Source organism: Carica papaya, chromosome 2 (assembly GCF_054855325.1).
Source record: "Carica papaya isolate Zhongbai chromosome 2, ASM5485532v1, whole genome shotgun sequence".
Taxonomy (NCBI): domain Eukaryota; kingdom Viridiplantae; phylum Streptophyta; class Magnoliopsida; order Brassicales; family Caricaceae; genus Carica; species Carica papaya.
In genome coordinates, this window is record NC_142310.1 from 33486372 (window position 1) to 33507384 (window position 21013).

The 21013-nt window shown below is 34.9% G+C and overlaps 3 protein-coding genes across 4 annotated transcripts; 2 read left to right on the top strand and 1 right to left on the bottom strand.

The window, feature by feature from the left end:
- Nucleotides 1-1003: 1003 nt before the first annotated feature.
- Nucleotides 1004-7511, top strand: LOC110810032 (uncharacterized). Of its 2 annotated transcripts, XM_088214211.1 has the most exons (7): nucleotides 1004-1240; nucleotides 1335-2733; nucleotides 2863-3953; nucleotides 4042-4713; nucleotides 5001-5132; nucleotides 5347-5862; nucleotides 6036-7511. In XM_088214211.1, exons 2-7 carry the CDS (start codon nucleotides 1476-1478, stop codon nucleotides 6813-6815), a joined length of 4449 nt encoding a protein of 1482 aa, XP_088070337.1. In that variant the 5' UTR covers nucleotides 1004-1240; nucleotides 1335-1475; the 3' UTR covers nucleotides 6816-7511. The 2 variants fall into 2 exon arrangements, with proteins under 2 accessions (XP_088070337.1, XP_021891758.1); XM_022036066.2 differs by having other exon boundaries at nucleotides 1005-2733; nucleotides 5347-5835.
- Nucleotides 7512-7986: 475 nt separating this feature from the next.
- On the bottom strand, nucleotides 7987-10634 carry LOC110810009 (sugar transport protein 8-like). Its single transcript, XM_088214212.1, has 4 exons — nucleotides 10141-10634; nucleotides 9732-10051; nucleotides 9015-9644; nucleotides 7987-8689 (listed from the first exon to the last, which is right to left on the bottom strand). Exons 1-4 carry the CDS (start codon nucleotides 10271-10273, stop codon nucleotides 8216-8218), a joined length of 1557 nt encoding a protein of 518 aa, XP_088070338.1. The 5' UTR covers nucleotides 10274-10634; the 3' UTR covers nucleotides 7987-8215.
- Nucleotides 10635-11576: 942 nt separating this feature from the next.
- Nucleotides 11577-18276, top strand: LOC110810026 (uncharacterized). Its single transcript, XM_022036056.2, has 9 exons — nucleotides 11577-11939; nucleotides 12124-12328; nucleotides 12878-12968; nucleotides 14735-14880; nucleotides 15438-15681; nucleotides 15895-15999; nucleotides 16080-16262; nucleotides 16494-16695; nucleotides 17550-18276. The coding sequence occupies exons 1-9, from the start codon at nucleotides 11786-11788 to the stop codon at nucleotides 18038-18040; spliced, it is 1821 nt and encodes a 606-aa protein (XP_021891748.1). The 5' UTR covers nucleotides 11577-11785; the 3' UTR covers nucleotides 18041-18276.
- Nucleotides 18277-21013: the final 2737 nt, after the last annotated feature.

A 21013-nucleotide genomic window follows, 5' to 3' on the forward strand; every position in this document is an offset into this window, starting at 1 on the left:
TGTAAGTTACTTGTTAGATAAGGTATACTCATAATGATTATAATGTTAATTTTATACTATTCTTTTTAATTGAAGAAAATGTTGGATCGGATTTTAAATTCGTTATGATTATTTCAATTAAAGAAATATAACCGGCACGAAATATTTACTACAGTTTAATTTAATTTGATTAACAGTTCTACCGTTTTACTAACGAGTTACAGTTAAATTTTTTACCATACTAAATCAAGTATTATTACATCATGTTAAATAAAATATTATCATATTTATTATCGTTAACTCATAATACGCTCATAAAGCGATAATTTTTACGTGTTTAACAAGTTTTGAATTCACGATCTTTAAATAAAATTTAAAAATTTTAACTACTAAATTACTGTATTGTAAGAACTCTAGAATTTAATTTTTAATATTAATTAACTACAAAATCACAATTAACGAATTTTAATAATATCTCAAAGAATAGTTTATTTAGTGTTTGTGTTAAGTAAGAATTTTATTTTGAATTTTATTTAAGCGTTGTATAATGTCCTCATTAAATCAAGGAGTTCTTGGTGGTAAATAAACATTGAGTTTTACTAATTTTAAAAATTATATTTGTAAATTTCAATGGTTTATTTTGATTAAAATGAATAAAAATTTAGTATCATTTTTCAAAAATTAAATCAAAGATATACAATGTCCCAAAAAAAAAAAGAAAAGAAAAGAAAATTTGAGTTATGTGATTGTATATGTTTTTATTTACAAATGAAAACCCAAAAAAGAAAAAGAAAAGCTTGTAATAAATGTTGGGTATAAGTTTATTTAGGTATTATATGGTATATCTAATGTTATCTTATTAAAATTAAAATGAAAAAAAAAAAAACAAAGATAGATTTTAGGGATCATTAAGCAAATACAAGAAAAAGCGAGGACTACTCTGCTAATGATTCAGAAGTAGAGGCCCATGTCAGTAAAACAAAACAAAAAAGAATTCCCTTCAAGTTTTGGGCTATCGATTTCGTTTTCCTAAGATATACCTGTTTCCTATTTTGTCCGTTTGCATTCCATGAATCAGGGAAGAGAAAAATAGAAAAGGCAAGCCCTAAATTAGAGGATCTTCAAGATGCTGTCAACCAGACAAAGATTTTCTAAAATTGAAAAATCCCCAATATGCCAAAGCTACTGCGAACAAAGCAAAAGATTTGTCTGTTTCTTTGATAAGACTCACCTCCTTCCTATTCATTTTTCTTACATTCTGGTATCAGTCGTCGGAGATCTTTACATTGAATATTCCATGTTTAGTTTCATCCAAAAACCTAATCCAGTTTCATTTCTGATGTTTGAAATTGCAGGTTTGTTTGTTCTATATATTTGTTTCATAGTTTCACTTTATGATCTCTAGCAGCCGAGTTTAGAGGGTGGCTTCCGAGTTCTATGTCTTTATCAAGTTAGTTTTTATTAATTGAATTTCAAGATTACAGAAAGAAGTAAACATGGGTATTGAGGGTAAGAATGTTCAGCTTTTCTTATGGAGGGTTTTTAGAGTTTCTGTGACCACTACTTATAAATTTGTACGGAAACATCCAGTTTTTTCAGGCGTTTTGTTTTTATGTTTCCTTCTGTATTCCTTCCTTCCTTCCGTGTTCTACTTCTTGTTATATTCCTCTCCGGTCCTGTTCTGTACTGTTATTTATGCCCAAAATTGTTTGAATTCGAGAAGGGTCAATTTTCAGAATGTATTCAAGGATGGGAAAGAGGAGAAAGGGGGATCATCTATTGAATCCATGGCTGGTTCAGCAGATCAAGCTGTACAAAGAAGAGACAGGTCTTACCTAAAGCCTCAGAGAAGCGTTCGACGAAATGCCAGAAGAAAAGTCGAAGAGATGAGCACAGATTGGGATCCACAAGAGGGTGAAGAGAGGAAAGATAAGGTAATCTTGACAACTCTATATAATGATTTGCTTGGCAGAAAACCTGTGTTTGAGGAGTCACCCAAAGCAATCGAAATGGAGAATGAGAATTCTTCTTTTGGTCCTGGATTGGTTTCATCTGATGGTGGTGAGGATGGGATGGTTTTGGATTCTGAGAATTCAAAGCCTGATATGGTGTCATTTGATGGTCCTGTAGAGCTGTCTGAAAAACTCACTAGTGGTGGTGGTGAGACAGAGGTAGAAAGCTTGGGAGAAGATGATGATGAAGAAGATGTGCATGAAGATGGGAATAAGGCCGTAGAATGGACAGAAGATGACCAGAAAAACCTTATGGATCTCGGGATTTCTGAGCTGGAGAGAAACAGAAGGCTGGAGAACCTCATTGCGAGACGAAGAGCAAGGAAATTGTTCAAGCTAACAGCTGAGAAAAGCCTGATAGACATGGACACTGTTCCTTCAGGCCAGATTCTTCCCATTTTAGTCACAAGAAGTAATCCTTTTGATGCTCCAGACAACCCTGATGACTGCTTACAGACGCCTGGTTCAGCCCCTCCAATCTTGTTACCAGCAAGAAACCCTTTTGACCTTCCTTATGACCCACAAGAAGAAAAACCAGATCTCATGGGAGATAGTTTCCAACAAGAATTTTCTGTAGCTCCTCAGAAGGATATGTTTTTCTGCAGGCATGAGAGCTTTTGCAGAGGTCTTTACCCATCAGAGCCTATGCAAGACCAGCAGGATCCTAAAGCAGATTCCTATTTGAATTCTGAGAAATGGGCTGCAGAAAGACCAGGATGCTTTGGATATAGAAGGCAGTCAGGTAAGATAGTTCTTTCTTGTCCATTTTATTTAACACTACTTACATCTTACTTTATTTGTCCCACAGTAAATAAATCTGTAGTCACTACTACCTTTGAAAATGAATCAGCATTCATTTCTTCCCTTACAGGTTTCGAAGGCCCAAAACACATTGTTGAACAAATAACTGAAGAGGGTGAACCCATTTCCAATATTGAAAACAATCATGATTTTGTTAATCAAGGAGGCCGAGCTCTCAACGAGATAGTTCCATCCTTGGAAGTCATTCACGAAGAGCCCACAGGAAGTGGAAACAACAACAACAGCGAGGTCAGGGAAGACAACTACCACATCGAATCAAGAACTAATAATGGAAGTGAAGTCCAAATGGAGACTGATTCAATAAGAAATGAGGATAGTGAGTCAAACTCTTCAAGTTCGCCAAGTGATAGGGAGCAGGTCTTTGGTTTTTTTAGCCAAACTGAAACTTCAGAAAATCAAAATCGAAGAGTAAGCAAGTATCCATTTGCATTTGGTGATTCTTTCCAGACCTCTCTCCATGGATCAATTCCTAAATTCATAAGTGGGTATGAAAATTCATATGATACACACAAACTTAATGATGGGCACGGATACTATAAAGGTAAGATGTCTTGTCATACCCCATCATATTCCATTGCGTCTGATTTGCAAGTGGAAGTTTCAGAAGTTGGTTCTCCACCAACAGTTGATGGAAATTTATCTGCTGATGGAGAATCATGTACATATGATGGGGATCATGTTGAGAAAGATATTGCTTCTGGAAGCGAGGAGATATGGGGAGCCTCATATCAGTTACCAAGGATGGAGGAAGGTGAACCAAATCTAATAGAAACAACTGAGGTAAGTGAGGGATATGATGTAAGAGGAGAAATCTCAGATATCAACAAGGAACCTGTCGATCCAATTGAATCATCAACAGCATCAGCAGAAGTAGCTCAACAAGATTTTAACAACACAAGCTCATTGTCATCTCTAAGAGCTGAAATATCTAAAAAGATTCAGGACCAGTGCCATGTTATGAATATGGATAATAAAACACAGGAACATGTCATACAAGTAGTTCAAAATATAGTGGACCCTAGGCCTTCTGTTTCTTTAAATGCTTTCTCACCTGGAAGTTCAGAGAAAGCACAGCATACTACAGATGAGCCAGTCATTCTCCCACCTCCTCATGTTTACTCTGAAGTGCCAGATGTTCAGGTACTTATTTTAAGTATTGAATTGTTCAAATATCTATTATCTCTGGATATGGTAAGTAATTAAATTTCTTTTGCAATGTTACTTGCAGCTTTTGGATATCATGCAGGAGTTTTCCAATGGTGTTGAGAAATCTGCTGAAGAGATGAAGGTCACTTATGACTTTGATGAGCCAGTCATCCACGAGAAGGTGGACTTGAAACCAATTGAAGACAGGGATGATAATGAGTTAACATTAAATGAGGAAGAAGCTTTAAATGAACAGACAAAGCCTACTGAATATGTTAACCTAGGATCTAGTGAGGTAGAGATCAGGGAAGATGACAATTCAAACAATACTGAAGGAGATAACCGAAGTCCAAATCAAGGAAATGAAATTTTCGAAGCAGCTTGCACGAGCAGAGTTGAGGAAATTTATGGTGAAGGGATGGTTTCTGGAATTGGCCACACTTTTGATGATTCTATTTCATTAACTATGCAGGTAGAACAATCAACTGAAGCAGTTTCTACCAGCTCAAGTTCATGTTCATCACCAAGGTCTGTATTAGTAGATCTAATCCCAACAGATCAAACGTCATTGTTGAATTTTGAGGAATGGGACCACATGGACAGCCCACCCTCTTATGCAGAGGATGCTGCAGGAGATAATTCATTGGATGGGCAGCCATCTGGAAGTTTATCTCTAAATGTACCTGAAAGCACACAGCATTTGGTTGAGAGTTCAGTAACTTCTCCATCCAATAATAGCGATTCTGATAAATGGGTTGGTATCAATTTAGTAATATGCTTATGCAATACATCATGAAAGAAAATTAATATTAAGGTCTAGGTTAGCCTGTGAAGTTTAAGTGTTTAATAAGTCTAGGGAATCTATATATTATCTTTAGTAGAAATTCTCTCATTTTCATATGATCTCTTGTTCCTCTTTATCCTACATTTCATTCTGAAAATATCTTTTCCAGTATTGTCTACTAAAATTTCATGTATATGGGAACCCAAATTTCCTTTTATCGTATAGCTTGACTTATGTATGCTTCGGTTATGGATCAGGAACCATCTGGATATCAGAACGAATCTAATGATGAAGCATCTGCCATGGTAAAGGAAGCTAACCATGAGCTATCAAAATCAGAAGATGGAAGTTCTAATCAACACATCCTCAGAACAAAGGACATAGAGGAGGTAATGGCAAGCAAATAATTTGAAAATTATACTTAAACAATTTCTCCTTTAGTTGTTATTGTGCTGTCTTGATTCCATAAATTTTTAATTTGATACTTTTCATCTGCATATGATTCTTTAGATATTTTTTTTAAGCATGTCTATGTAAATAGTTAAATTAATCATCCTGTGCATAAATGCTGAATTAGGAAGAATCTTTTGTGAAATTGAATAGGTACCTGCACATTCTCCTGGGAAATTAACTGAAGAAAACAATACTACCAGCATGGATGATCTAGCAATGCAAAAGAGCAAAGATGAAGAAACATTACAGTCTGTTGAAAATGGTGAAGAACAATATCTTTTCTCTGTTAAACAGGTTAACATTGTGGAACCACATGAAGAGATTTTTAATGCAAAACATGCTGAAGATGTTGAAGGAAATTTTGAAAAGTCGGATGAAGTTAATAGTGACCCACTGAAGGTAAATGATGAAGATGTGAGCTCAGTTACCACTGAAGAGAGCAATTCTGGAAATTTACGTGAACAAAAAGGCATCTTAGTTGAAACAAAGCTAGCTGACGGTGAGGAAAATTTTGAAGCCATTGGAAATGTTCCAGGTGAATCCGATGTTTCAGAAGAACATGATGCTTCCATTTACCAATCAAAAGAGACATTTGAAGCTGATCAAATAGACTCTTCGGTTGCTGCTGTTGAAGAAAAGGTAACATTGTCAAATATGCTATACCAGGTAGCTTCGAAATTAAAACTTTTGTTTTTTTTTTTTTTCTGAATTTCTATAAATTTCATGTCCTTTTCTAACAAGTGTATATATATTCTTATAAATTGCATTTATCACAACAACAGTTATTGGTTTTGTTAAAAAGTCTCATTATTATTTGTCTCCTTTGTGATGTTAAGCAGGAACCTCCCTATCATCTTCTTCATGATTCTACAACAGTTGTTGTCAGCATGTCTGATGAGAATGAACCAGCATCAGAAAAGATGACTTATGAGGAGAACTTGACCCATCTCAGCACATCACAGAGTGCAAAAGAGGCAGTAGTAGAAGAAGCCATGCCAGAAACAATGTTGTTACCTGCACAAGGTAGTGAATCTGAACCAGAAGATACTGCAGATGGTGAAGTCAATGCCCATATATCAAGTTTAATTGGAGAAAATAATAGTCTAAATGGTGCAGAAAATACTCAAGAATCTGTACAGTCGATTGATCAGGAGAATATTACAGTGTCAACTGTACCAGATGACACAAAAGGTGAATCAAAGGAATTGAATGATGATGGCAGTGAGATGAGTACTCAAGAATCTGTAAGGTTAATTGATCAGGAGAATATTACAGTGCCAAAAATAGCAGATGACATAATAGGTGAACCAAAGGAATTGAATGATAACAGCAATTTGATGGATACTCAAGAATCTGTGCAGCCAACAGTACCAGATGACACAAAAGGTGAGTCAAAGGAATTGAATCATGATGGCATTGAGATGGGTACTCAAGGATCTGTACAGTTGATTGATCAGGAGGATATTACAATGCCAACAGTACCCGATTATACAAAAGGAGAATCAAAGGAATTGAATAATGATGGCATTGATATGGGTACAGAACTGATAGAACCAGTAGAATCTGAAGTTAAGGCACTAAACACAGAGGGGAAAGATGATCATACAGAAGCAAAATAAGGGTTTGCACTTCACAAGTTGTTAGGTGAATCAAAAAGTGATATATGCTCTCCTCCAATCAGGCTTTGAAAAACTAGTTTGGCTGTTTAGTTTCTGATTTTTTTTTTTTCCTTTTTTATTTCTAAGAAAATCAGAAATTTTTGTGTGGATATTTTTCAAAATTTACAAAAAGTTTTCTAACAAAAGTGTTTTCCTTTTTGATAACCCAAACACAATTTTTTTATTTGTCTTCTGAAAATAGAAATTTTTTTGTAATATATTTTCCAATTTCCTGCCCTAAACGGCCTTGAAATCTTTGAACTCATCAGTTCTGAGAGCACAGAGTATGGAGCTGCAAATACGCTAACCTGTGTACTTTAAGAAAAGTTAGTATGTAGTTTTATAGCATTGTGGATTGTACATTAGACAGTATAGCAAACCATGTCGGGCTCCTTCTTCCGAACAGATAAAATGGGAGAGAGGAGAAAAGTAGGAACACAGAATTTGGCTGATGTTGTCGGACTTACTTGTTGCTAACTTGCTATTTTATGGCAGCTTATAGCATGGCCGGTAGTATGAGAAGTTAGCATGTCTTTGTTGGTTTGAATCATTATGTATTTGTACATCAAACTTGTAGATAAGTGTATCATTGTACTGGTGTTCTATTACTCTCTTAACTTTTAAATAACAATGGTGAAAAACAGTTTTATTAAAATACTGATAGAAAAAGACCAAATTTGTGATTTATAGATTAATATGTTGCTCGTGTCCAAAGTCTACTTAGCTGAATGTGTGGATTGAATACATGTGTGGATTTATAGATTAATAGTTAAACAACTCTTGAAGACATGCTTATTTTTGTTTTATGGACGACTTGAATGATAGAATTTATGTGAGATTAACTGTTCGTTTCACCAGATTCAGGAGATATATAGTTTCCACAAAGTGAATTGAGTAACTTTCATTTTTTACTTGGCATATGAACATTAGTGTAATTATGTACTGAAGATTTTAGTAATACCCAATCTGGTTTCTGAAATAGCTATATGATGCTTTGTTCTAATTTTAATATATAACTCAACAGTTGAAAGATAATCACAATCAACCTGAGTTCTAAGACAAACTATCCATGTGATGAATTTTCTACAAGATTCTTCTCTTTCTCAACCAGTATGCAAGGTGATGGATGATTTTGTTACATGGTAGAAGAGAATATATAGAAAATTTCAGAAACTATTTATGTATTGAAAAATAATAATCAATTCTAGAAACTGTTTAGCTGGCCATTTCTGCTTCTCTACAACGAAAACAATATCTAAAAATTTTTTTGGATCACATAGAACTGACTTAAATTTACAATTTCTTATAGAGAAGATCGAAAGTTTCCGCAACCTCTAGTATATAAATTGATTCTTATAAACTCATTTATCCTCGGTTGCAGCAGCTGGAACTTCCTTCATCTCTTCTTCCTGGCTACAATCTTCATCTCTAAACCACCTCTTCCAGTACCAATGTTTCTTCCACACTCTCTCCACCATTTCGTCAATTGGAACACCCTTTGTTTCAGGCAACATAAAGATCACGAAAACTCCCATCACCACAATCCATGCTGCGAAGAAGAAGAAGATCCCAGACCTCATGTGGCAGAGCATGGTGAGAAAGGCCTGAGCTATGATGAATGTGCAAAACATGTTCATGCTCACCGCGAAGAAATAGCCTGCGTTTCTAATCTCCAACGGGAAGATTTCACTCGCAATCAACCATCCCAATGGTCCCCATGACCACGCAAATCCAGACACGAAAACACACACCAACACCACCACCAGCACTGCAAATCCATGGGGAATAGCATTGGTGGATTTCAACATTGCTGCTAGAATTGCCCCCATTATACACTGCACAAATTTAAACCACAAACATATATGTTATCATTCATTGTATAACAGATAAAAAATTATATGATATTTTTCATAAATATTGAGAAAATAAGTATTTACATGCACACAATCTTATCAAGTACAGAGTAAAATAAAAAAATATAAGATTTAACATGGTTCATTAAAAATGCCGATGTTTATAGGCAAAACCAATTGAATTGTAAATTATTATATAAATAAAGTATTAGAACTTTCATGAATATTTCTACAATATACCTTAAATATTTATCAAAATATTCACAGAATCAAGTCATATTCAAAATAAATTATATAAAGTAATTACCTGGGAAACAAGCATCTGAGCAGCTGCTTCAAGGAGTAGAACTTTTCTTCCAATTCTATCAACAGTAACAATTGCAACTACTGTTGATGCTGCATTAACCAACCCAGTCACAACTGCCGACAACAGTGATGCATCGCCTCCGAATCCCATTGTCTGGAACAGCACAGGAGCATAGAACATGATCACATTAATGCCGGTGAACTGCTGAAAAACCTGCAGAATTGTTCCGCAAATCAATGGAGGAAGATTCCGACGCTTTGTTGTTAACTCTTTATAAGGATGTTTCACTTTCTTGGCTACTTCAGTTGCGTATAAAATCGCTTGAAACTCTTCTTCAACATCTTCTACACCTCTGATCTTCTTCAGAGTTCTCACGCCGTCTTCTTTCTTTCCTCTCTCGATCAGACTCGTCGGAGTTTCCACGATGATCAGAGAGCCGAAGAGGAGAATCGCCGCCGGGATACCTGCACAGCCTAAGGATACTCTCCACCCATTTGGGTGAATTTTTGATGTGAAATAGTTTATAATGTTGGCTAATAAAATTCCCACTGTTATCAGTAACTGAAAACAGATGTTAAGTCCTCCTCTGTATTTTGCCGGTGCAATCTCCGATATGAACAATGGTACTGCCTGCATTTTTTTTTAAAGTTCGAATTTTTATTACAGTTTCAAACATAAATATATTGTTTAGAAATTATAAAGTTAAAGTTTAGTTACCTGGTTACCGAACCCAACGCCGGCGCCGAGAAAAAGACGGCCGATGATCAAGATGGCGAGGTTTTTGGCGGCGGCATTGAGTATTGCGCCGAGGACGAAGAAGACGGAGGCGACTTGAATGGTGGGTCTTCGGCCGAATCTTTTGCAGACAAAAGAAGCTCCGAAGCTAGCGACAATGGCGGCGAGATAGAGGGAAGATGTGAAAAGCTGCAAATACTCGTTATCGTATTTGCAGTAATTGTTTTCTTTAGCTGCGTGCTTTTTCACATATACACTGGGAAAGAACTTGATCAAGAAATCATCCATGGATGTCACTCCTCCTGTAACAGCCATTATATATACATATATCATTCCAGTCTTACATACGTACACACACACACACATACGTATATATATTAGATAGACATACCTGAAATACCAATATCATAACCAAACATAAGACCACCAAAGGCGGCGATGATGGTGCAGACGACCACCTGCATTGTAAGCTTGGCCGGAAACACCGACCCGCCACCAGACTCAACCAGCGCGACGGCTGGCATGTTTGATTTTCTTCTCGGCTTACACTGAACTTTTCTTTAATAATTTTCTTCAGTACTTCTTCTTATGGGTTACTGTAAAGAGCTTCAACTAAACAAACGTATTCATACAAGTAATATTAGAATACTTCGTTAACATGGAGTCGGATATAGAGTTACAGTAGGATTGTAGCTATAGGTTTGACCAAAAATCTTATGGAGATTCCGGGTTTTGACTTCAGAGTAGAATTCCGACTTAGAGATTTATCGGGAAGACGATAAAGATAAAACAGAGAATTTCGAAACAGGAAACTGAGAGGAATTTAAGTTTGACCGGAGGAATTCCCGAAATATCTCCATGTGGTTTGACCTTCAACATTCTTGGAACTCAACAACAAACATGACCGAACCTTTGACAGAAGCCACACGCGCGCGGATAATAATTTGTAAAAATATTTATTTTTGAAAAAACTTAAAAACGTTATTTTATATTATTTTTTAAAATAAAATTTACATATTTTAATAATTAAATAATATTTACGTATTTAACAACACATTTAATAATATCATAATCTATTGATAAAAACGTGCATAAAGCACATGACATAATTTAAACCTATATTTTAATAGAAAAATATAAAATTATCTTCATAAAAATTATTTTATTTTAATTTGAAACTACGTATACATTTATAATTTAAAGGGTTTATCTTGCTTTAAACTTTTATATATTTTTTAAAATTAAAAGTTTTTGTTATTCATAATTTAATTTAACATTTTTATTAAAATTTTAATTGAACTTATTTGTAAATTCACATGTTATTCACACTAAAATTTATAAAAATATTTAAAAAAATAAAAAATAGTGTTATATAAAATCAAAATAATTAATTGTAAATTTTATTAACTTTGATAGAATTTAAAAATTCATTAATTATGTTTTTGATATAAAATTTTTATATAACATCTTAATATATTTTCCATGCTTTCTCAGTTGAACTAAGTATATATATATATATATATATTTTAATGAATAATATCATATTTTTGGATTTATTTTAAATATAAATCTTAAATTTTGTATAATCGGAGTATTGTCGTATTAATTGGTTTTTGCTATTTTAATTTTGTGGAGAACTTGTTCTGTATAATTTTTAAGTAGAGATAAATATTTTTAAAATTAAAAACTGTTATTTCTTTTTATTAAAAAATTATATCTAATAAATTGTCCTACTCTAAAAAATATAATTGAAATATTTTAATGTTGTAATTTTGACAAAACGTTGTCGTTTACTTGAAAACGTTTTTACTACAGTAGTCAACCGAAGAACTACAGCTTGCAACGTCGACTCTGATTAGCGAATCTCAACTACTCCCAAGTCGCAACCAATCGTCTCTCTCACGCAGAATCATAGAGCAGGAACTTCTCTGGCTTAGCAATTGAAGAACAAACCACAGTTGCTCTCTTCTTCTTCTTCTTCTTCTTTGTTTCTGGTTTGATTTGTTGAAGAAGGAGAGACGAGCAAAGCAGGGGAAATGATGAATTGCGTCTACAAGAACCCAAATGAATCCGTGGAGGCTCGAGTCCAAGACCTTCTCTCTCGAATGACCCTCAAAGATAAGATCTACCAAATGACCCAGATTGAGTGCAGAGTTGCCACTCCCTCTAACATTAAAAACCTCGGCTTTGGTAAATCTTCGAACTATATATATATATATATATATATATATGTTATATATAGATCTATGTGCATGTATGACTGCATTCGCTTGGTTATATTTCAGAATCATTAGCTTAAAAGAAAATGACTGTTTAGGTTTCCTAAAGTTTCTTTTGGGGATTTTTTCATAAAGTTGGTGGGTGTCGGTTGCAGGGAGTATACTAAGTGGAGGAGGGAGTGGGCCATTTGAGAAGGCGGAGTCATCTGATTGGGCGGATATGATTGATGGGTTTCAAGTGTCAGCGTTAAAGTCACGGCTTGGGATACCGATTATTTATGGGGTTGATGCAGTTCATGGCAACAACAATGTTTATGGTGCCACCATTTTCCCTCAAAATGTTGGCCTTGGAGCCACCGGGTTAGCTTTATCAATTTCTTGCTTTCGTATGTCGTGTATCTTTTTTATTTGGTCAATGAAGATGATCTAGGAGTGTAAGGGAGTGTAAGGCTTTGTTTTTAATAAATTAAACAAATTTTGTGGAATTTATTTGAAAATCATCACTAGTTAATTAAAAATGAGTCGAACTTCATTTAAAATGATAAAAATTGATATCAGAAAGAAATTTAAGTGGAATTAGAACAATGACTAATAGATTTTATCAAATTTAATGGAATTTGAAATCATTAGTTTTGTAATTCTTAATCATGTTCTGATAGAATTTGAAATCTAGTTTTCCGTGATTCCAAAATTTAAATTTCTCCCATTTAAACTAAGTGTATATTTGGAAATAAGTTCCACATTGATTCTTGATTTGTTCAAACGTAGTCTAAGTGGAAAAAAAAAAGTTGAACCATTTAGTTACGGCAGCGGAAGTTTTAATATAAGCAAGATAAAGGACTATTTTGTAGCTGTTCTCCATGTCAATCTTCTTACAATGTATGCTAATTAGATGAATTTTTTTAATAGAGATGCAGACTTGGTTCAGAGGATCGGGGTTGCAACGGCTCTTGAAGTTAGGGCAAGCGGTGCTCCGTGGACTTTTGCTCCATGTGTGGCTGTAAGTCTCTACAAATGTAACCAGCTTTCTTTAGGGGGTTCGTAGTGGTTGAACCTGAAGATTATGTGAAAAAAAGAATCCCATATTTCTCCGAAACAAATGATTTCATATAGACTTTTCACAAATAAATTGATTCATGTAGATGTGGAAATTGATTTTAATCTACTTCTGTGTTTCTTGTCATTACCTTGTACTTGATATGGTTATATTTGGTTTCAAAAGAAAAGAAAATGGTTGTATTTGGTTAAATGATTGCCCAAGCTGGCTATTCCCAAGTAAGAAAAATGGGTGATTTCTATCTTTTTCATCGAACGATTGTTTGATTATTTTTTTGTTTCTGGATCATAATTTAACTAACGCTTTTTTAATTATCTTAATCTATTCTATAATCTATCCTAATTAGTAGAATCTTTTGATTCTAGCTTCAATAAAATCGGAATAATTACTTTTATTCTTTCCTAATAATTTATAAATAAATTTTGATGAAGTTGAATTGGTCAATCGAATTCTTTGTTTTATCTATTGATTCTTATTCCTATCAAGAGAAAAAAAGAAGAAATAGAAGGTAGCTTCTCGCATAACGAGGATCATGTGTGAAAGTTTACAGTAATTTTAAAGCTTATTAGCTTCTCTTGAGATTAATATTATTTAGTGGCAAACTTGGTGGTAACTTCCTTGGCGCTTAGAGGTGGTTGTGGAGCTAATTTAAGGTTCAATTCCAAGTTTACGCAGTGACTTGATCACTTAACAAAAGAGTATTATTTCATTTGAGTTACCTAAAATGATCTAGTCTTTGCATATAGCTTCACATGCCAATTGTTACCCATGATTTTATAGGTCTTCTTGTCTTAACCTTCATTGGTTTAAGTGGATACAAAGTCTGAACTTTTTGTTTAAATTAGCCCAAGTACATAGAAATCTTGTGTTTTTGTCCACGACAACAAAGATGACCAAAAGAAGAAAAATACCTTTGTAGGCTCTAAACCAATCTAGGATTGAATTGAGCTTTCCTAATAGGGCTGTATGCATTTTCGGCACCTAGATAAGCAAAAGATAAAAAGTCTAAAGCAGAAAAGGAAAATGGTTGCGAAGTCTAAATTTTTTGTTTAAATTAGCTCAAGTACATAGAGGTCTTGTACTGTTGTCCAGGACAATAAAGATAACCAAAAGAAGGCAAATTACGTATTTAGGCTCTAAAGCAATCTAGGATTAAACTAAGCTTTCTTAATAAAGCTTGTACATTTGTGGCATCTAGATAAGCGAAAGATAAAAGGTCTAGATGATGGATAAAGCAATCAATGGTGATTGGAGTGAATGATGGAGGATCTGCTCAGGATGGAGGGTGAGTTTTCTATAGATAATTGGACTTAATAAAGGGCTTGACAGCAACGATTTCGTATAATGTTTTTCTTGGCCAGAGAAGCCACCATGGCTTAGATTTTTATCTTTTGTTGTCTAATTCATCAAAAGATAAAAATCTGAACTATGGTAAAACACAAGACCTCAAATTTGAGAGAAAAAATCTCAAATTTCAACAATCTTGCACCTTTTACTTGGTGGATGGTTGCTTTTGGATTTTTATTGAATTAATTAAAGCCTTCTTCCATTAATTTCATTTACATATCTGTTGATGAATTCATTTTAGTTAATCTTTGTAGTCAAAACATCACACGCACCCAGGAAGTTGTGGTGCTTTGTTAAATTTCAGAAATCAAAATATAAGAACTATAGAATGCTGAGCAGCTTATGTTTATGGGTTCTAACAGGTGTGCAGTGATCCAAGATGGGGACGATGCTATGAAAGCTATAGCGAAGATACTGAAGTTGTTAAGAAGATGGCATGCATTGTGACAGGTTTGCAGGGACAGCCACCTGAAGGACACCCAAATGGCTATCCTTTTGTAGCTGGAAGGTGCTATGATTCTTCATCAAAATACTGTGTTAACTTTCTTGGCCCATAAATGGTGGATTTAAATAGTAATTAAACGGTCAAGAAAATTTTATTTCTGTAGTCCTGTAAATATCTGGATATTACAGTCTCCAATTTCCTGCAGGACTGGATGGAAAGACTTTTGCTTTTATTTGCTGGAGATTTCCATCAGGAAGTCTTCACTGAAAATTTGCTCCCTTCTACATCATTTTTTTTTCCCCCAAAATTCTGTTTCTCTTCATCAAAATACTTTCTTTGCTAAATTCCTTGGGTTCATAAATGGTAGATTTAAATAAAAGTAAACAGCCAAGAAAATTTTGTATCTGTGGTTCTATAAATTTCTGAATAGCAAGACTTTTGTTTTTATTTACTAGAGAGTACCATCAGGAAGCCTTTACACCTCCCTTTCACATCAGTTGTTTCAAAAGTTCTCTTTCTCTTTTTTGTTTCTGATTATAGGTTAGCAATACCAGAAGATCAATAATAGAAGTCATATCTGTTCGGAAAAAAATCTCATTGATCTACTTGTTTAATTCCAGAAAAAACGTTATCGCTTGTGCCAAGCATTTTGCTGGAGATGGGGGTACTGATAGAGGAATAAATGAGGGAAATACCATTGTCTCATATGATGATTTAGAGAGGATCCATATATCACCTTATGTGGACTGTATTTCTCAGGGAGTTTCTACGGTTATGGCATCATATAATAGTTGGAATGACAGTAAACTACATACTGATCGTTTTCTCTTGACAGAAGTTCTGAAAGATAAGCTAGGTTTTAAGGTACAATAAGCTTTTTCCCGTCAAAGGAGATTGTTGGTTATTTAAATGACAAGTCTAACTTGCTACTCAATGATCAAGTATGAGCGACTGCATCCTGAACATTAGAATTAGTGGCAGAGCAAAATTCAAGATTTTGTATTATGTGGGAAGGCAATTGCTATAAACCACACTTGCTTTACACTGTGGTAAATTTCATGGAATGTTCTATTGCAGGGTTTTGTTGTTTCTGACTGGGAAGGAGTTGACAGAATAACCGAACCTCAAGGCTCAAACTACCGTAACTCTGTTGCTGCTGCTGTTAATGCAGGAATTGACATGGTAGAGTATACCACCCATGAAGAGGCATCTTTCCTGTAATTTACTCCTCAATTTCACTAACTAAGAAAGAAATTTTGCAGGTGATGGTGCCTTTCAAATACGAACAATTTGTGGAGGATTTGACATTTGAGGTAGAATCAGGGGAGGTACCAATTTCTAGGATTGATGATGCTGTCGAACGAATACTGAGGGTGAAGTTTGTTTCTGGTATTTTTGAACATCCCTTCACCGATAGATCTTTGCTAGATATTGTTGGTTGCAAGGTAAAGTCCAAATTACTCAACATAAAATCTATTCACCTTATTTTACATTATCTGAATGTGTTGTCATCATTAGCACAAAATCCCTCCACTTTAACCAAATTGAACTATGTGGCCTTCTGATTATGTCAATGCCTAATTTAAGAAAAGCATCAACTTAGACACTGTGGTAGCTTTACATGGTCAGTATTTTAGATTTGAGATTCAGTATGTCTTTTTCTGACTTGTCTTCAGGAGCACAGAGACCTAGCCCGAGAAGCAGTTCGCAAGTCCTTAGTCTTGCTAAAGAATGGAAAAAGCCCACATGAACCTTTTCTTCCCTTAGATAAAAATGCTACGAAAATTCTAGTAGTTGGAACACATGCTGATAATCTGGGATATCAGTGTGGAGGGTGGACAGCTACTTGGTTTGGAGGCAGCGGAAGGATTACAGTCGGTAAGCAGCATGGCTTTATGCACTTTTGTCTCTTTAAATGGATTTACCATCTTCCTTAATCCCGACCTTCCTGTCAATGAATTTAGGACATGCAGGAGATATTTGCACACACACTGTTTATACATATTTGTCTAGTACATGACCAGAAGATTGTTTGCATTTATGCTTAGTGTCTGCCCGTAATTAAGTTTTGGGAAAATATGTCGCAATTCCAGTATTTAGTTCTCTTAAATTAATCTGGCCTAGTTTCTGCTTTAAACAACTTGTTTACCTTCTTCTTGAAAGAATATCATATCAATTAAACGATCGGCCTTTGGTTCAAGTAAACAAGCTGATATTCTTTCTATTCAATCTTTAATCAATATCTAGTTATAATTTTGATATTAGCTTCAGTATACATAACAGCAAGATAATTTTTTTGTTTGAGTCATACACCCGTCTTAAATTCCTTAGTGGGTAAAAATTCAGTTCCTACATTTCAAGATGAGAGATAAATTCTTGCTGTCAAGGAGTTCAAGGTAAGACTGATTAGAATCCAAAGACAACAAATTACATTTAAATTATATATATTATCAATAACATGAGAATTAGAACTAAGAATTGATTGAAAACTACATGGAAAAGAACCAAACATAGCATAAAAGTGTCTTTCTACTTTTTGAACTATCTTTGTCCGTCAACCTGCCCCTGAAAGTAGTGGAAGTTAACATGGCTGCTGTTCTTATATTAATATTTTGGATCTTCTTCTAATTTTCTATTCGTAGTTTCATCTTACATTACAATATTACAAAATAAATTTTCAATGTCTTTTTAAGTTCATATCAATACTGAACCATGGGCTTGTTACTTTTTAGGCTCAACACTCTTGGATGCTGTTAAAGGAGCAGTGGGAGACAAGACAGAGATAATCTATGAACAAAATCCATCAAAAGAAACATTAAGGCGTCAAGATTTTTCCTTTGCCATTGTAGCTGTTGGCGAACCTCCGTATGCAGAAACCTTGGGCGATAATTCAGAGCTTGTGATCCCTTTTGATGGAAGTGAAGTAATAAGTTTGGTTGCTGACAGAATCCCCACTTTAGCAATCTTGATCTCTGGGAGACCTTTAGTTCTGGAGCCACAGGTATTGGAAAAAGTAGATGCTCTGATTGCAGCTTGGTTGCCAGGGAGCGAAGGAGAGGGAATAACTGATGTTATCTTCGGAGATTATGACTTCACGGGTAAACTACCAGTCTCATGGTTCAGAAAGGTTGAACAGCTGCCAATGAACGCGAAAGCTAATTCATATGACCCTTTGTTTCCTCTTGGTTTCGGGTTGACATGCAAGAGGAAGCTTTTAACCTAATGGTTTCGAGGATCTCATCATGCCAAGAGCATAAAAATAAGTTTGTAAGTTGGATTCCGTGTCATGGATCAGAAGACAGAAACTTGCAGTGTAGGATATGCTCAAAACTAGATTCATTATTTACAAGAAGTGTTAATACATTCATCATGGCATACATTATTTTTCTGCCATTTTCTCTCAGCTTCGTCTGGTCTCCAGAGTTTCAAAATAATGGAAAAACCTCCATTAGATCTTAATAGCTCTATTCATGTCTTCTTTTTCCCCAAATCTTCAATTTCTAGCTCTGTTAGATACTATTGCACTCTTTATACTCTATATCTTTGACTTCTAGAACAATATACTCTTCTATAAATTATGGTTTTTTACCCGTACGCAAAATCTGATTTACAAATCAATACTTGCTTACCGACAAATTACTCAGTTGTTAAAGATTTTGATTTTTACCCATATGCAGATTAGAATTTGACAGAACCTGATTTTTCTTAGCCATGGATTATATAATAATAATAGTCAGGTCACAAAAAAGAGATCAAATCACAACATGAAAGATTTTGAGTATGAGATTTCCAGCCAAATCACCAGCTACCCCTCAACTAATAATATTATTGATCATGGTATGTTCTGTCTTCTTCCTTTTGTTTTTTTTTTTTTTTTCATAGCCCTTTAATTGAGGGCATGAGCACTAATGACAGTTGAGATTTATTACTCTTTTCTCTTCGATATATACACTATACATATATATATATATATATGTTTATGTGTGTATGTGTGTGTGTATATATATATATATATGTATATATATAACATTAGCCCCCACCATCCCTCAACAAATCAATCTCAGATTTCTGGGGGCCAGTGAAGCTACAAACATATTCAAGGTAACTTCAAGCTGTATAATAAGTTAAAAGCGATTATTTCTACTTTGATTACAGCTAATTTTATAAAAATAAATAAATAAAATTTTATCTATATTTTAATAAAATATTAATGGTAAGAAAACAAAATAATTTTTTAAAATAAACTTTTGAAAGGTAGGAGTTTAAATTTTATTAAAAAAAAAAAATTCATTACCCTTTAATTATATTATAAACTGATAGTAATTAATACATAATATTTTATTTAATTTATTAGTATACTGTGAGATTGTGATAATCAAATTAAATTTTATTTTATTAAATTATTATAATTTTAATAAAAAAATATTTATTAATTTTTAAATTATTTTAACGGGAGTAAATACAATAAATTAATAATTTATTTAATTTTTATTATTTCAGAAAAAATTTATAATATTATGAGAGCGATTAAATAAAAATATTAAATGAAATTATTCTTTTAGAAAATTAATAAAATTAAAATTATTAAAGTTATTACGACTTTTTTTATAATTATTAAAGTTAAAAAATTAGTATTAATAAGGGGGGATGGTCTCAAAAATACCAAAGTTATGTGGTCAATTTACTTTCACTATCACAATTATTAGAATCGGTTTAATGACTTATTGATTTGACCATCGATTCATAGGTCAAACCATTAGTCTTAAAAATTTATTAGAATAATTACGAAATAACAAAAATAAAAGTATATAATATTTAAATTATGTTATTAATAATTATTAATATTAATATTACTAAACTGGTAAAAATAAAAACATTATATTAAATATTTAAAATTTAACAACTAAAATTCATTGGGCATAAAGTATCAAAGTACTCATTGCTACACGTAATATATACCTCACACAAGTTAAACTACATATATATGTATATATATATATAAACACATATGAATATATACAACTCTCTATAGCTGCAGGATAGAGCTTCGTCACTCATATATATCATAAGTGTAACGGTCCCGGAAATTTAAAATGAAATGTGTAATGCCCGAAAAAAAAAAAAAAAAAAAAAACGGGCGCCATGTCAGCAGCCACGTCAGCAGACCCAGTCAGTAGTCCTGGCCAACTAGGACCTGCCACGTGGCAAAACCACGTCGACCGGGGACGGGCCACGTTGGCGATCCGTGTGCGCGCGATCGGACGGCTCAGATCAATCGCGCGCACGGACAACCCAGATGCAATCGCACGGACGGCCCAGATTCAATCAAAAAACGGATGGCCCAGATTAAAACAAAATGAACGGTTGAGATCAAAAGACAAAAGGGTATAAATAGAACCCCCACACCAGACCACAAAACCCTAACCGCCTGCCCTCGCCGGAGAAGACAAACCAGAAGCCGGCCGCCGCCGCCGCCGCCCGCCGCCGCACCGGGGAGATTTCCGACCGCCGATCGAGGTAAATTTCATACCTCCGGCTCGTTTTTCCACGCTGATTTCCCCTGTGGCCAAATCGGAGCCAAAATCCCGGCCAAACGGCCGGAAAATACGGCCGAAAGCCAGCAGCGCCACCGCGCCCCTCCTCGATTTTTGCCTCTGATGAGGCCCTTCCCGGCCTCCGTTTGATGCAATTTTTATATCACCGTGATCACCATTCTTTTCTCTACAGGTTGACCGGAGCTGAATCACCAAAAGACGAACCTCGCTGGAGAGCCGCCGCACCCAAGAGCACCGCCGCCGGTAAGCTTCGATTTTCCGTAATTTTTTGGCCCCCCGAGGGCCGTAGGTTTGTTTATTCACAGAAACCAATGCGAGTGTGGCCGAATTCGGCCGAAAACGGCCAACCCGAGGCGAATCTCCGCCGCATGCGGCGGCGCCGTCGCTGGAGCACGGCAGAGCCGCCGTGCCGGAGTTGCGATATTGGCCGAAAGGGGCCCTGGACCTAATTTGGGATTTTTTGGAACACGTGCAGATACCAGTAGTGCGTTTCAGTTTCCCGGAAAAAATTCAGGGAAAATTGGGGACAGCTTGTAGGCGCACTGTGAAGCCGTGTTCGGACCCCTAAACGAGTAAGGACCCCTCACCTTATTTCCTATCACGGTATTAAAGTTCAATAATGATAAAACGGTATTTCTTGA

Excerpts from the sequence above, each read along its gene's own strand:
- LOC110810026 (XM_022036056.2), top strand. The coding sequence starts at position 11,786 with ATGATGAATTGCGTCTACAAGAACCCAAATGAATCCGTGGAGGCTCGA. Across the intron at positions 16,263-16,493 it reads TAGATATTGTTGGTTGCAAG|GAGCACAGAGACCTAGCCCG; the intron begins GTAAAGTCCAAA and ends ACTTGTCTTCAG. Across the intron at positions 16,696-17,549 it reads CAGCGGAAGGATTACAGTCG|GCTCAACACTCTTGGATGCT; the intron begins GTAAGCAGCATG and ends GTTACTTTTTAG.
- LOC110810009 (XM_088214212.1), bottom strand. The coding sequence starts at position 10,273 with ATGCCAGCCGTCGCGCTGGTTGAGTCTGGTGGCGGGTCGGTGTTTCCG. Across the intron at positions 10,052-10,140 it reads TTATGATATTGGTATTTCAG|GAGGAGTGACATCCATGGAT; the intron begins GTATGTCTATCT and ends TGGCTGTTACAG. Across the intron at positions 8,690-9,014 it reads CTCAGATGCTTGTTTCCCAG|TGTATAATGGGGGCAATTCT; the intron begins GTAATTACTTTA and ends AAATTTGTGCAG.
- LOC110810032 (XM_088214211.1), top strand. The coding sequence starts at position 1,476 with ATGGGTATTGAGGGTAAGAATGTTCAGCTTTTCTTATGGAGGGTTTTT. Across the intron at positions 2,734-2,862 it reads TGGATATAGAAGGCAGTCAG|GTTTCGAAGGCCCAAAACAC; the intron begins GTAAGATAGTTC and ends CTTCCCTTACAG. Across the intron at positions 3,954-4,041 it reads CTGAAGTGCCAGATGTTCAG|CTTTTGGATATCATGCAGGA; the intron begins GTACTTATTTTA and ends TGTTACTTGCAG.